The following is a 15,323-nucleotide window of genomic DNA, read 5'->3' as shown; positions in this document are numbered from 1 at the left end:
ATTTCACCTTCATTTTTCCACCACAACAGGCAATATGTCCTTTACTTTAGGTTTAGTTCCCTTAACTGGGAAATGAAGACATAACAAGGGATAATTGACTTCCTGAGGGAACTGGGAATCATGACCTATTAGTATTTGGGGAGCATCCTGGATTCACCCCTTTCTCTCTATTAAAATAGCTTCATTCCTGGTTCTACCACTTACATATCTCAGTTAGACTACATTATCAGCCTCCTCACTGATCTTTCTGCCTCCAGCCTCTCCCCTCTCCATTCTATACTTCATTCTGCTGTCTATATCATTTTTCTAAAATGTCATTCTGCACACCTCTCCACTCCTCAAAAACCTTCCCTCCTTTCACATCAAGCCTAAACTTCTTACCTTTGACTTGAAGGCTCTCCATCAACGTCCTCCAATTTACATGTCAGCTCTTTTTATCTGCTACTCCCCTTGCTTATATTCTTTGCTCCAAACTCATCTTCTCACTCTCAATCTCAACTCTCCCACCTCTGATCCCTCTCTCATATTGCTTCCCACAGCCTGGAGGTCCCTCCACCCATAAATCTGCCAGAGCACAGCTGTTTCCATCTCCAAAGTCCTCCTAAAATAGCATCTCCTCCAGCAAGTGTTCTCCAATTAAATCTTGACACCCCAGTCACATCAACCCCACAACTCACCCCAGAACTGATGTATCTTAATCACCACTTATATACACGTATAGTTTTATTTATTCATATATTTATTTGTAAACCAATTATTTATTCACCTCTCTCATCCTCACCTCTTTCCTCCTCTTTCTTTCTACTACTCCCATTACATCCTTCTCCTTCTTCTAGCCCACACCATTTGTAAATAATATTTGCCTTTGATTCTAACCAATAGCTTGTAAACTCCTTGAGGGAAGGAAAGGCATGCCTTGCTTCTGAGGACTCTCTCAAGTACTTAATGCATTGCTCCACACTCGGTATGGGCTCAAAACATGCCAATGATTGACTGAGAGCCAACCATCATTACAAGAGATTCTACCAAGAATGGCCAAGTTCTTAATCCCTCACTGTACATTAATGATCACTTCCAAGTGTAATGCAAAGTGAACAGATTTTTGCCCACTGAGATACCTAGAATGGGGAGGTCATGTGGAAGGCACAGCCTAATCTTTTGTTCCCCCTACATAGAATTAGCATTCTTGTGAGACTTTTGCTTTTTTCTCTTTGTAGTGAACTGCAAGGGAGCTGGTATTCATTTGTGTCTATTTTGGGGGAATTCTAGTAATTGAAAATGAAAAGTCATGGTTTTCCAGAATTTCCAAACCATAAAGAAAGTTCAGTTCAGGTTCAATTTGAATTTTGGGAATATTTGAGCACCATTTTCTGGCCAGATAGCCTCTTATATGAAGAGTAAAAAGGAATCATTCAATGATAAGAAAATGCCATGATTAAGGAATAAGTCTTCTCTAAGATACACAGAGTCATAATCCCCCAATATTCCTAGGAGTTACCAAATTTGACTCCCTCCTGCGCCCCCACCTTTCACATGGGAAAAAGGAAACATAGGGATTGAATAACACTCCCAAGATCACTCAATGCATCAGTGGAGGCTCTGGAATTAGATACTTCATCTTTGAAGTGTGGTCTGTGCTCTGTTCATGATAATATCTGCCTAAATTTTGACAACCTCCCCTGGCAGAAGATTTCATCCAAAACCAAGATTCAGTTCATTTGAGAATGCAAAAAAATTTTTGTCCTCAAGGGACTGACGAGGGAGGTCATTTATAGTACACTCCCTTACCTGTGGGTTGGCAGCCATGATGGTGTAATTTCCATCATCATCATTGGTGGTAGCTTCAATGTGCAGAGAACATGTTCCATCCCCCTCTCTCTTCATCTTGCAGTGTTCATTTTTCTTAGAAATCTGCTTGCCATCTTTGAACCAGTAAACCTGAAGGACATCAAAGAGGAGAAGATGACTCTATATATTGTGGGAAGGGGAAGGAGGAGTCACCTGAATGGCTACAATTCACTATTTTCATATGATTACGTTGAGTCTGAAAGCTCCTTATATCTATTCTTTTGTCTGTCCTCAAAGCAACTACTCATGCTTAGGGATGATAAATAAAAAATATTTGATGACTCCCTGACTAAGTAGACCATGACTTATTCCCTTCTGCTTAGACTGTGTGCCCTACTGTTAGACTGGGATTATACCTGACCTAATTAACTGTATCTACCCGTGTTTAGTATAGTGCTTTGTTCATAGGAAGCGCCAACAAAATACCATGATTATTACCATAATTATTAATTATTAATACCTAGGACTTACTGGATAAAGATAAAGGTGCTGAACCCACAACAAGGATACTATAAACCATAAATCCCATTATCATCTGTGCAAAATGTCAAGGTTTTGGGTTCTAAAGCAGTATTACTCCCTTCCCATCTTCCCACCCAACCTCACTCCCAGATATGAACTCTGATTGGTGAATTGGCTCCCTTGCCCCACATTACCTCTAAATCCAAGCCAAGTTTTCAGAAGTCACAGTCCCATTTCTATTTATTTAGGTTTCAGTTTAAATAAAATCTGTTTTTATTTGTAGTTGAAGTGTTTTGGTGGTGACCCTCCCTACCCCTGCATCTCCTCTGCAACAGAAACTGACCTTTTCAAATCAGGTCTCCAGAGACAGAGGACCAGAGGGTCTGAAGCTCTGGCGGCTGGCCTTCCAGCTTAGAGAGAAGCAATCTCAATACCCTATTATGCTTTGCTTGTAACAATCAAGCAGAAATGTCTCCGCTACAACCCATCCCAGATGCTTTTCAGATGTACCACCTCACTAGGGTTTTCTAACCTATACAGTTTTCCAACTTTTCCTCCCTCTACCACTGTCAAAGCAGTGGTCCAGCTATAGAGCTAGTGAGGGCCAGCATACTGAGAGTTTAGTTTAGAAACACACTCAGTGAATAGAAAAATATCAAATAAAGACGGATGACTATGATGTGTATCAGTGGCTTAAAGAAGTACAGGTCCAGGGCTGGCTACTGTTTTCTTTTTCAGTTCTCATTCAATTCTTCTGTGTCCCCAGCCTGATTTATTTTTTGGCCTGGCCTAATTTCCTCCAAACATGGGGCCTATAGGCCAGTACTAATGTGTCCACTCCCCACCCCACCCCCCTGCCATCCCCAGACTTTGAGTTCATTGTGGGCGGGGATTGTCACTTTTTATTGCTGTATTGTACTTTCCCAAGCACTTAGTACAGTGTTCAGCACACAATAAGCACTTAAATAAGATTGAATGAATGAATGAATGAAGGTGAATGCCTATTTATCTTTACTAGTCCTGCTAACACCACCCTAGCCAAATTGTCTGGAGTTGCATTTCATCTGAAAAGTAAATCAGTCAATCAATCCATCAATGCTATTTATTGAGCACTTATTGTATGCAGAGAACTGTACTAAGCACTTGGGAAGGTAGAGTACAACAGAGTTGGTAAAGACCCCACATACCATCCCACTAGAAATACTGCACTAGATTATGAGTTTGGTCTGAGATGTAGAGACCATTTCTCCAGTCCCCCCTGTTTATTTCATCTTGGGGAAATGGTGTTTCTGTGTGGAATTTCCTACCTTTGGGATGGGTATCCCAACAATTTTGCAGGTGAATGTGATGGGAGACCCTTCCATGACCCGGAAGTGCTTGAGTCTCTTGTCGAAGATGGGAGCAATGCACTTGCCCGTCGGGATCTCATCGTGCTGGATTTCATCATCCGATTCGTCCACGGGGGTGCGTTCCAGGCGGAACTCTATTTCATTCATCAGTCTCTGCTCAAAGCTGGAAATCTTGTACTCCTGTCAAAAAGGTCGAATAGGTTTCAGTAGGAGGACAGGAAACAAGGGCTCTCAGGACTGCCTGGGGACATGACCTGAGCATTCAGGACTGTTGTCCTCATCCCAAATTACTCTCGCCACAACTGGAGCCCTTCCTTACCTGCTGGTAACCAGAGGTGCCTGCTCTCTTATCTCATTTGCGGGAAGGAAGCTGCAGCTCTGCCCATGACATCAACACTCCTTGGAGCTGTGGAGTCACTGTCTGACTCAATTCTTGCATCTTTGGGTCACCCTGCGTAATTCCAGTTCCTGCCTTTTTTGTGTGGGGCTCAAACAGACTCCTTAGAGGTGGAGGCGTGGATGAGGATTTTTCTCCTGCTTCAGAAGGGCAGCAGAGCTTGGTAAAACCTCCTTAAAGCAGTGGGAGGCTCTGTTTCTAGAGATGTTTGGTGGTCCTGAACTTTGGGAATTCTCCAGTTTGCCTCTGCAGAAGTCAGGTGGTTGGCTTTTGGATGAATGGTTGCAAGACCCTCCCCCTATATCTTTCTCTCTTCCTCACTGCTAAATGGCCTTAATCATGGGTAAGGAATCCAGGAAGTGAGGTGGCAGGGTCTGTGTCCTCAAATCATTTCTTTGCATCACTCACCCACTTTAGTCCTTATTCTAGCCAGTGTCTCATGCAGTGGGATAGAAACATGAGAACCTGAGATTCTAAGTGACAGCAGGTTAAAACCCCTCTCTTCAATCCTATCCAAAGTCCTATCAGGCCAAAAATCAAAGACCTTTGATTTTTCAGGACTAAAACTAATTTCTATACTGCCTCCAAACCAAAGTATTTTTGCAATTTTTAGCACTAATAAAGGGTCATCTTAAAATAGCAATCTATGTGTTTAGATTGTGTTTAATAAGTACCATAAAAATTTATTTCCAGAAGGGCTGAATTACTGCAGGGATTTTAGAGAATACAGGCCAGGGCCCTGGGCTAGGAGGGAGGACTCTCCTCTCCCTTCACTGGTCTCTGAAAGTGATGGCCTTGGACCACTAATTTGTTTCAAGCCCAAGCCATATAGGGAGATAGCAGGAGGTGAACTTTAACCTGAAGCATCCCCAGGCTTTCAGGGCCCTGGGCCCACTACAGCCGTAACACGGCTCTATGTATATTTTTCTGCTGCTGCTGCTGAACATCCCGTGTGAAAGCTGCACACCTACTTCACAATGAGCTGTATGCCTGCCCACTTCTTTGCTCTCTGTACTCCAGGCTCCAGCAGGAACATGATTAGCAGAGATGAGAGAAAGCACATGGCACTGTGCAAATGGGTAGCACTCTAACCAATTCCTTTGTAGAGGTTCTCGGTCCTTCAATCTAAGGACCGAGGCTTCTCCGGGGTGCCTGTGGGAAAAACTCCATCAAGGTAAAGGTAAGACTTGCAAAAGAAAGAGGTGATTGATTTACAAAGACGGCAGACAAGTGACATAAAGATAAGGGATAAAAGTGGATGAAGGATAGAATTATTTTTCTATCCTGAGGTAGCAGATTTGAGGCAGGGATCTTAAACTAAAGTATGTCTTAGTTTCATAGAAGTAGTAATAATAGTTATCAAGCACCTATTACTCGCAAAGAACTGTACTAAATGCAAAGATTAAAATAGATAAGGTGCCTGGCCCTCCAAGGTGCTCACAATCTAAGAACAAGAATGGGGGTAGGGGGTGGGAAGGGGGTGGAGGGGAAAGTTGGCCAAAGATATTCAAGGAGAGATGAAACAACAAATAACAGAAAAGGACAAAGATGAGAATAAATACCACACGAGTTGACTTTAATGATCCTCACCACCCAAAGGCAGTTCACAATCCAACAGTCCCAACAGCTATTGCCAAAAGAACCCTCATCCCATTATGAGAAATATAACGCACCAGGATTGCTTGCCTTCATCAAATAAAACCTTGAAGGCACCAATGCAATTCTATATAATAGTATGCAAGATGGAATGTGGGAGACATTAAACCAATTAGTTTTCAGCCACTCAGCAACAGCAAGAAAGCGGAAATGACTGCTTGCCCTTTACTAAGCCACTCTCAGTGTCATATTTGACTTCCCAAATGGATAAGGGAACAGAGGTCTGCTGCTGATGACAATGGACCGCAGTTGTCCTTCTTCACCAGCACCTTGAAATGTGTGCGGCTGGGCAGTATGGAGACAGATGAGAGTGTGTGAATGACTCAGAAGAAACCATTAGAGAAGCAGTGTGGCTCAGTGGAAAGAGCCTGGGCTTGGGAGTCAGATGTCATGGGTTCGAATCCCAGCTCTGCTACTTGTCAGCTGTGTGACTGTGGGCAAGTCACTTAACTTCTCTGTGCCTCAGTTACCTCATTTGTAAAATGGGGATTAACTGTGAGCCTCACTTGGGACAACCTGATTACCCTTTATCTATCACAGCGCTTAGAACAGTGCTCTGCCCATAGTAAGTGCTTAACAAATACCAACACTATTATTATTGTTAGCACTCTGGCAAAAACAACCCAAATCTATGTCCTACTGGTAGTAGACCATAGCTTTCCTTTCTTACACATTGCTGTCTAAACAATGTATACCCTGAATGACAAGGGGCCAGAAAAGATGCACTTCAGTATTTTCTTTATTGTTTATATTTTCTCCCCTCTAGACTGGAAGCACCTTGAGGGCAAAAAACATGTCTACCAACTTTGTTATACTGTACTTTCCCAGGCACTTACTAAAGTGCTCTGCACAAAGAAAGTGCTCAATAAATATGATTGGCTGACTGACTTTCTTGGACAAAATAGAAAAAGATTTAGTCAAAGTCACAGTCATCGATTGAGTCTAGCCACCAGCAGCACTGACTTCTAATTTAAGGTCACACTATAATTCTATAAAGCCAAACTTACCATGTTTTCCAAATATACATGAAATATGAAACATTTCCCTAGAGTGCGGTCTCTAATTTAGTACCAACATGCCTGAAACACATTTCTTGCCGTGTTGAGCTCCATGTATGCTTTCAGATATAGATATCAACTCCATGTGGATTTGTTCCAGAGGCAAGGAGAAAGATCGCAGAGGTTGGGGCTAGGGAGATTGATTTGGGATTTGCCTGCATAGAAGTGGTAGCTGAAGCCATGTTAGTGGATGAACTCCCTCAGTGAGTGGATGTAGAGTGTTAACATTAGGGGCCTCAGAACACAACCTTGAAGCTCACAGTTACATGATGAGAGGAGGGAAAAGAGCCAGTGAAAGAAACTGAGGAGGAGAAGCCAGAGAGATAAAAGAAGCAACATGGCATAGTAGAAAGAGCCTGGGCCTGGGAGTCAGATGATCTGGGTTCTAATTCCTGCTCTGCCACTTCCCTGCTGCGTAACTTTGGTCAAGTCGGTTAACTTCTCTATATCTCAGTTACCGCATCTGTAAACTGGGAATTAAGACTGTGAGCCCTATGTGGGAAAGAGGCTGTCAAATCTGATTATCTTGTTGCTATCCCTTAGTAATAATAATCATAGTGTTTGTATTTGTTAAGCGCTTACTATGTGCAGAACACTGTTCTAAGCACTGGGGTAGATACAGGGTAATCAGGTTGTCCCATGTGAGGCTCACAGTCTTCATCCCCAATTTCCAGATGAGGTAACTGAGGCCCAGAGAAGTGAAGTTACTTGCCTACACAGCTGACAAGTGGCAGAGCCTGAATTCGAACCCATGACCTCTAACTCCCAAGCCCATGCTCTTTCCACTGAGCCACGAGGGCCTGGAACATAGTAAGCATTTAACAAATACCACACACACACAAAAGAAAAGAATCAGTGCCTCAGTTTCTTTATCTGTAAAATGAGGGCATATTGACTGTTCCCCTTCCTGCTTAGACTGTGAGCCCAGTGATTGTTACAGATCCAATATTCAGGAGCTTTCCATTTATGTATGTGTTTCCAACACTGAAACATACATCTACCAAAATCTAGATATTTCAAATGAACCCCAAACCAGGGAATATAAAACCATCAGAAATGTCATAGTTGAACAAGTAGTCAAAATTCCTTTTCCAACAAAAGGACCAAAGCATACTTAGAGGAAAAAGGTGATGTTGTCCATCTTAACAACCATTTTCATGATTATGAAATGGATCATCTAACGTCCTGCATATTACCTTCTAATAGCTCATCACTACTCAATCAGCAGCATTTATTGAGCACTTACTTGAGCAGAGCTCTGAACTAAATGCAAGGGGGAGTACAATAGAATTAGTAGACAAGATCCCTGCACTCAAGTAGCTTACACACTGGAGGGGAAGACAGACAATAAAATAAATTACAGGCAGGGTGATGCAATAAAATATATAGATATGGATGCATATATAAAAGCTTCTTAATTTTCTTGAGAAGAAAACTAGACCGAGCAGATATTGCTTGGTTTTTATGGCTGTTGCCCTTCCAGTTTCATTTCATTCATTCAATTCAGTTGCACTTATTGAGCGCTTACTGTGTGCAGAATCTTGTACTGAGCGCTTGGGAGAGTATTGTTGAAAAGTGGGCAGGGAATGTGTCTGTTTATTGTTGTACTGCAAATGGACATATTCCCTGCTCACATTTCAACTCGTTGGTAAAGGAACTTGGTGCTTTTTTTGTTGTAGTTCAACATTTCCTATGCTAGTACTGGACTGGGTTTCAGGAGACAAAGCAGCAGTGCATGCTTCCTTATATGTGCCTCCAGATTGGTCGGGGAGTCCACATCAATCAATCAATCATATTTATTGAGCCCTTACTGTGTGCAGGTCACTGTACTAACAGCTTGGGAGAGTACAACACAACAGTACAACAGACCCATTCCCTTCCCACAGTGAGCTTACAGTCTAAAAGGGGGGGTTGTTAGATGACGTTTGGGGGTTATTAATAATTATAATAATGATATTTGTTATGTGCTTTCTCTGTTAAAGCACTGAATTATGCGCTGAGGTAGAGCCCATATAAGTGGTTAGCATTCTCATATCTTTCCTCCAAATTCTTCCATACACACTCTTGCAGCCTTCCTGAACCCTGGGACCTGTTTTAAAGCCACCTAAAGCAGAAGTGGGCATGAGGGAAACAAAGAGGGGCTTGAAAAGCACGAAATTATTCTGTCAATTGAACTGAAAATCTGACAGGGTTGCTGGGGTGGTTGTCAGAGTCAGAGGCTGAATTATTGCTGAATTGTACTTTCCAAGCAGTAGGACAGAGCTCTCAACACAGTCAGGACTCAATAAATATGAGTGAATGAATGAATGAACGAATGAATGAGGGTTGAGATACATTCCTTCCTAGCAGAAAGTTGTGCCAGCAACACAGGGATACCCAATGTGGGTTTAGCACTGGGGGTCAGATTAGAAAAGAAATTCCTGCTTGAAAATTCAATTGGGAACAGTACCACCTCCGAGGATAGGTACACTGTTTATTATTTTTAAAGAATCTGTGTTTTCATTGCCTTGTCCAACTAGAAGTCATTGATTCCAAGGTTAGTTTTCCTTTACCCAACAAACTAGGAAAACCCTCAGAAATTTTTAATGGGTGGCATTACTGGGGGCAAAGCTTTCAGGGATGGCCACTTTTTTGCATCATGTGAAGGGGTGGAACAGCTTGTCACCACTGCCCCCATTTAATATGTCCCTGCAAAAGTGTAAACTGCCTCACATGCTAATTAATAATAATAATAATAATAACGTTGGTATTTGTTAAGTGCTTACTATGTGCAGAGCACTGTTCTAAGCACTGGGGTAGATACAGGGTGATCGGGTTGTCCCACATGGGGCTCACAGCTTTAATCCCCATTTTACAGATGAGGTAACTGAGGCACAGAGAAGTTAAGTAACTTGCCCACAGTCACACAGCTGACAAGTGGCAGAGCTGGGATTCGAACCCATGGCCTCTGACTCCCAAGCCCATGCCTAAATGCCTTCTGGGAGGTCTGATCCTAATGCCACAACGATGCATGTCAACCTTCCCTGTTTAACATGCATCGATGTCAATATTTCTATTTTACAATGGGACGCTATTGGGAATCGGCTCCAATGATGCACATATTGAAGCCAAGCATCTCAAGAGAGTTACGGGAGTTCCCAAGCATTGTGGTTGCTTTACGAGGAAAAATGCAAACTCAAGAGAGGAATATTTCAGTTGAGATTATTGTATTATATGGCCAACTTCTCAGTTTGGAATGAAAATCTCCTTGGAGCTGATGGAAAGGAGCCTCTTAAGGCTGGCAGAGAAAGTTTGGAAACCTTCTGCTACTCGATGAGATTATGTAATGCAGAAGGGCTGGGGCTTGGCTCACCAGGCATCACCAGGACACAATATAGGTATCTTCTTCGAGACTGTCTACCAGGATTGAGGAGTAATTTGATTTCCTTTGTGAGAGATGTTAATCAATCAATGGTATTTATTGAGCATTTACCGAGTGCAGAGCACTGTACTAAGCACTTGGGAGAATACAATACAACCGATGTGGTAGACATCCTCCCTGTCCACAAGAAACTTACAATTTTGAGGATATAATATAAAATAAATGACCAATATGCACATAGGTGGTGTGGGGCTGAGGGTGGGGTGAATATCAAATACTCATTGAGTACTCCAAGTGCCCAGGAAATATGAAGGGGAGAGGGAGTAGGGGAAAAGAGCACTTAGTCAGGGAAGGACTCTTGGAGGAGATGTGATTTTAATAAAGCTTTGAAGGTAGGGAGAGTGGTGGTCTGGTGTATGTGGAGGGTGAGGTTGTCTCAGGTCATGGGGAGGATGTGGGAAAAGACTGATGGTGTGAGAGACGAGGTTGAGGCACGGTGAGCAAGCTAGTGCTAGAGAAGCATAATGCAAGCTGGGTTACAGTACATCACCAGAGTAAGGTAGGAGGGGTGAGTTGTTTGATTTGAAGTCAATGGTAAGGAATTTCTGTTTGATATGGAGGTGGTGGGCAACCACTGAAGGTTCTCGAGGAGTGGGGAGATATGGACTGAACGTTTTTTCAGAAAAATGATCTGGGCAGCAGAGTGAAATATGGACTGGAATACAGAAAGACAGGAGTCAGGGAGGTCAGCAAGGAGGCTTGATGCAGTAGTCAAGGAGGGATTCGATAAATGCTGATCAGAGTAGTAGAAGTTTGGATGGAGAGGAAAGGGTGGATTTTAGCCACGTTGTGAAGGTTGAACCGACAGGATTTGGTGATAGACTGAATATTTGGGTTGAATGAGAGAGATGAGTTGAGGATAATGCCAAGGTTACAGGACGTAAGAGATAGGGAAGTTGGTCTTCAGGGATGTTGGTCTTCAGGGATGAGTAAGCCAGTGGAGATAAAAGTTAAGGAGGAGTCCAAAGTGGAGGAGAAGAGGAGGGAAAAGAAAGGTGGGATTACTTGTGACTAGGGCCCTGATGTAGGAAAAACGGAAGTTGTGTGGTTAGGGACAGGTTGATCAAAGCAGAGGCGACTCAAACCATGCTTGGTTTACTGAAGCCTAAGGGTAGGACTTTCTCTTGGCCTATGGAAAAGCATCTAGGAGATGTAGCTGATGGATAGTGCTTACTTGATTAATACACCTAAAATCTAATTTGTAACAGAGACAAAATCTAATTTGTACAGAGACACATCTAATAATAAAGAATCCATCTTTCCTCCCCCCTCACCAACTTCCCTCCTCATCTACTTATGCTCAGTTCAAGAGAAAAATGACATGCTTATATAGGCCATCCACCACGGAGAGTTAATGAGGTAGTTTTTTTTTTTTCAAAAGGACAGCAAGGAAAGACTCTAGTAGCCATTTAAATAGAGGAAGTGAATGAGAAAGTAGCACAGTGAGAGTAAGATTTTCCCACTGTCACCACTGAAACAGGGTGATGGTATGATGGCCAAACTGGGGATTTGGAGCAAGAAACTAGAAGACTCCAGGGATATGGAGTTTTTGCTTGAGTGGGAGTGGATGTGAGGGGAATTAGTAAGATATTTACTAAGCGCATACTATGTGCCAAGCATTGTTCTAAGTGCTGGAGTAGGTACAACATATCAGACATTATTATTAGTAGTAATATTATTATTACCTGTCCCACATGGGAGAAGCACAATCTATTATTAGCTAACTGCAGCCACCATTACACTTTTCTGGCCTGGCAGAATCATGATCCTAAAAATGTAACACCAAAATTCAAATATTTGTAAATAAATGCCAGAAGCAGTAGATCTGAATTCCTCAGGAAACTAAGCTTGAGTTGCATGGTGTTGCCTTTGTTGATGTAGGGAATATGTCTGCCAACGCTGTAGGCAGATAGTACAGTGCTCAGCACATAGTAAGCGTTAAATAAATACCATTCATGAAAAAATGGAGCTGAGAGGCCTTTAAGAGTTTTCTAGGTGGTTTCTGATTTGAAACTGTTTAAAGGGGATTATCATTCAGCAATGATTTCTAACCCTTTGGGCCTAAACTCTAAACTCTCACAGAGGCCCAGGCAAGACTCTCAAGCATGGTCAGTCCACACAGGACCTAGGGGAAATTATCCTGAGAGCCTCAGTTTGGCATTTTTCACGATAAGACCACTGGATTTAACTCATTCCTTCCTTCCTTCATCCATTCAATTGTATTTATTGAGCACTTACTATATTTCTGTAGGCGAAACACAGAAAAGGATGTCATTTCCTGACCAAAAGTCGCCCTCATCCCAAGTACAATTAAGGTGGGGAAAAAATGATGCCTTGCATCAGTGGGACAATGCAAAAAATCCAGTAGCCAATCTTGTGGTAATCACAGAGGGTGAGGAATAGGGCAGAACAGCATTGTACCTTAGACACATCCGGAATTGCACCAAAGCTGAAGATGGGGGGAGCATTGCTTGGTTCCCGAGACTTGCTGGCCACATTCTCATCATATGTTGTTTTCTAGCAGAGGGAAGTAATGGAGTGAGAAGAAATTGACAATTGACATTGACAATCACATGTTCTAGGGATCAGGAGTGAACTTTAGAGGAACAAGAAGCTGAGCTGGGTACCAGGAGGCTTCAGCACCGCCTTTTCACAGTGTCCTCACTGGGTTATTTCTCACATAAGTCTGGGTGTTATCAGTAGTGACAACATGATTATTGGGATTATATTCTTGCTTTTCCTTCTGTGAATATTTTTGGCTTCTCTGTCTCCTCCATTAGATTATAAACCCTTTGAAGGAACGGTTTGTGGGTCTGGATTCTGTTGTACTATCTCAAGCACTTAATAAAATCAATCAATCAATAGTATTTATTGAGCGCTCACTGTGTGCAGAGCACTGTACTAAGTGCTTGGGAGAGTACAAGGCCTTTTGGAGCAGGTGTGATTTTAGTTGGGCTTTGGAGATGGGGAGATTGGTGGTCTGTTGGACACAAAGTGGGTGGGAGTTCCAAGCAAGAGGAAGGACATGGGCAAGCGTTGAAGGGGAGATCAAAGAGATCACATATAGTGGGCAGTTTGGAGAGGAGCCAAGTTTTTGGGCTAGGTTGTATTAGGAGAATGGTTTGGTTAGGTAGGAGGTGGGTGAGCTGATTGAGTGTCTTAATGCCAATATTAAAGAGTTTCTGTTTGATACAGAGGTGGATGGATAACCTTCTGAGGTTTTTGAGAAGTGGGAAGACATGAACTGAATTATTTTTAGAAAAATGATCTGGGCAGCAGAGAGAAGTATGGACTGGAAAGTGGAGAGACAGGAGACAGGGAGGTTAGCAAGGAGGTTGATGCAGCAGTCTAGGGGGGATATGATAAGTCTTTAGATCATCCTGATAGCAGTTTGGATGGAGTGGAAGGAGAGGATTCTAAAGATGGTATGAAGGTAGAAACAACAGGATTTGGTGACACCAAATATACAGATTGAATGAGAGTGAGGAGGTTTAAGAGTTTAAGAGACAGAGAAGACAGTGGAGTTGTAGAGTGCTTAGCTCTCAGCAGGTACTCAGTATATGCCATTGTCCGAATAAACAAAGCCTGTGATCAAAGCCCCTAGGTGAGGGAATAATCCGAAGGGTTGAAGAAACAAAGATAACAGAATGGTAGAAGGAACAAAGTAAACTCAAGTAGGGTACATGATTTAGCATTGTACTGTATTACAAGGTCAATATATAGCATTAACAAAGGGAAAACCTTGGGTTATTTGTGAGCTATAAACACTTATACTCCGCTTTGGTCAGTCAGCTGAATGGGAGCTGTGCTCTACTTTCACAAGAAATAAGATCATGAGCAATGCAATTACTGAATCAGACTAGCGATCCATCCAGCCCAGTGTTATGTCCTGAACAGGAACGATAGAATGTTGGAAGAAACTGTAAGATAGTTGCCCTTCTTAACATTAATTCCATAACCCTAATGTTAAATCCCACCTTTTTCATCTCGTAACCCATTAAGAACTACTTGCCTGTGAATCATTCCAATTCCTCTTGAACCAACTAATATGTTTGGTAGTCCTGCCAACACTTCAAATTAAACATGTCCAAAACTGAACTCCTTATCTTTCCACCCAAACCCTGTCCTTCCTGTCTTTCCCATCACTGTAGGCAACACCCCTATGCTTCGTCTCTCACAAGCTTGTTACCTCATCTCTATAAGAGATGACTCATCTTTCTCATTTCACCCCCAGATTCAATCTGTCATCAAATCCTGTTGGCTTTACCTTCACGACATTGCTAAAATCCTCCTTTTCCTCTCCATCCAAACTGCTACCATATAGCTCCAAGCACTTGTCTTATCCCACCTTAACCACTGCATCTGCCTCCTCGCTGACCTCCCTGCCTCCCGTCTCTCCCCACTCCATTTCACACTTCACTCTGCTGCATGGATCATTTATCAACAAAAACGTTCAGTCCATTTGGATACCTCCTCAAACACAAACTCCTTACCATTGACTTTAAATGACTCAATCAATTAGTCCCATCCTACTTCACCTCACTAATTCCCTACTACAGCCCAGTCCCACACTTCCCTCCTCTAGCACCAGCTTGCTCACTGTGTCCCAATCTCCTCTATCTTGCAGCGGAGCCCTTTCCCACATCCTCCCCAAGCCTGAAACTCCCTACTATGCCATATACACCAGACCACCACTCTCTCTGCCTTCAAAGCATTATTAAGGTCACATCTTGTCCTAGAGGCCTTCCCCGATTATGCACTCTTTTCCACCTGCTCGCTACTCTTTTCCACCTGCTCGCTCTCCCTTCATGTCTATGCATTTTGATCTGTGACCTTTCGACAGTTAATATTTGCCCCACCTCAAACCCCACAGCATTTATGTACATATCTTTAAATTGTATTTTACTTATTTACTAACATTAATTATTTATTTTATTTATTTATTCATGTTAATATCTGTCTCTCCCACTAGACTCCAAGCTCATTATGGGCAGGGAGTGTGTCTACTACTTCTGTTGTATTGTAATCTCCCAAGTGTATAGAACAGTGCTCTGCACATAGTCAGCACTCAATAATGACACTGAGTGATTAGCTATGCTATTTCATTAGGAATTCATTCTATTCTTACCACC

General features: G+C 42.5%; 1 protein-coding gene across 3 annotated transcripts in view; it reads right to left on the bottom strand.

Moving 5' to 3' along the window:
- Window positions 1–15,323, bottom strand: part of MYPN (myopalladin) — a 131,264-nt gene that overhangs the window by 12,751 nt on the left and 103,190 nt on the right. For 2 of the 3 annotated variants that reach the window (XM_029061428.2, XM_029061429.2), the window contains exons 14-16: window positions 12,613–12,708; window positions 3,618–3,839; window positions 1,789–1,938 (exon numbers count right to left, since the gene is read on the bottom strand). In XM_029061428.2, the coding sequence (XP_028917261.1) occupies window positions 1,789–1,938; window positions 3,618–3,839; window positions 12,613–12,708 (468 nt within the window). The remainder of the gene's footprint in view (window positions 1–1,788; window positions 1,939–3,617; window positions 3,840–12,612; window positions 12,709–15,323) is intronic. The other variant, XM_029061430.2, reaches the window with a different exon arrangement.

The sequence above is a fragment of the Ornithorhynchus anatinus genome, chromosome 3 (assembly GCF_004115215.2).
Source record: "Ornithorhynchus anatinus isolate Pmale09 chromosome 3, mOrnAna1.pri.v4, whole genome shotgun sequence".
Lineage (NCBI taxonomy): Eukaryota > Metazoa > Chordata > Mammalia > Monotremata > Ornithorhynchidae > Ornithorhynchus > Ornithorhynchus anatinus.
This window is presented reverse-complemented; position numbering and strand designations above follow the sequence as displayed.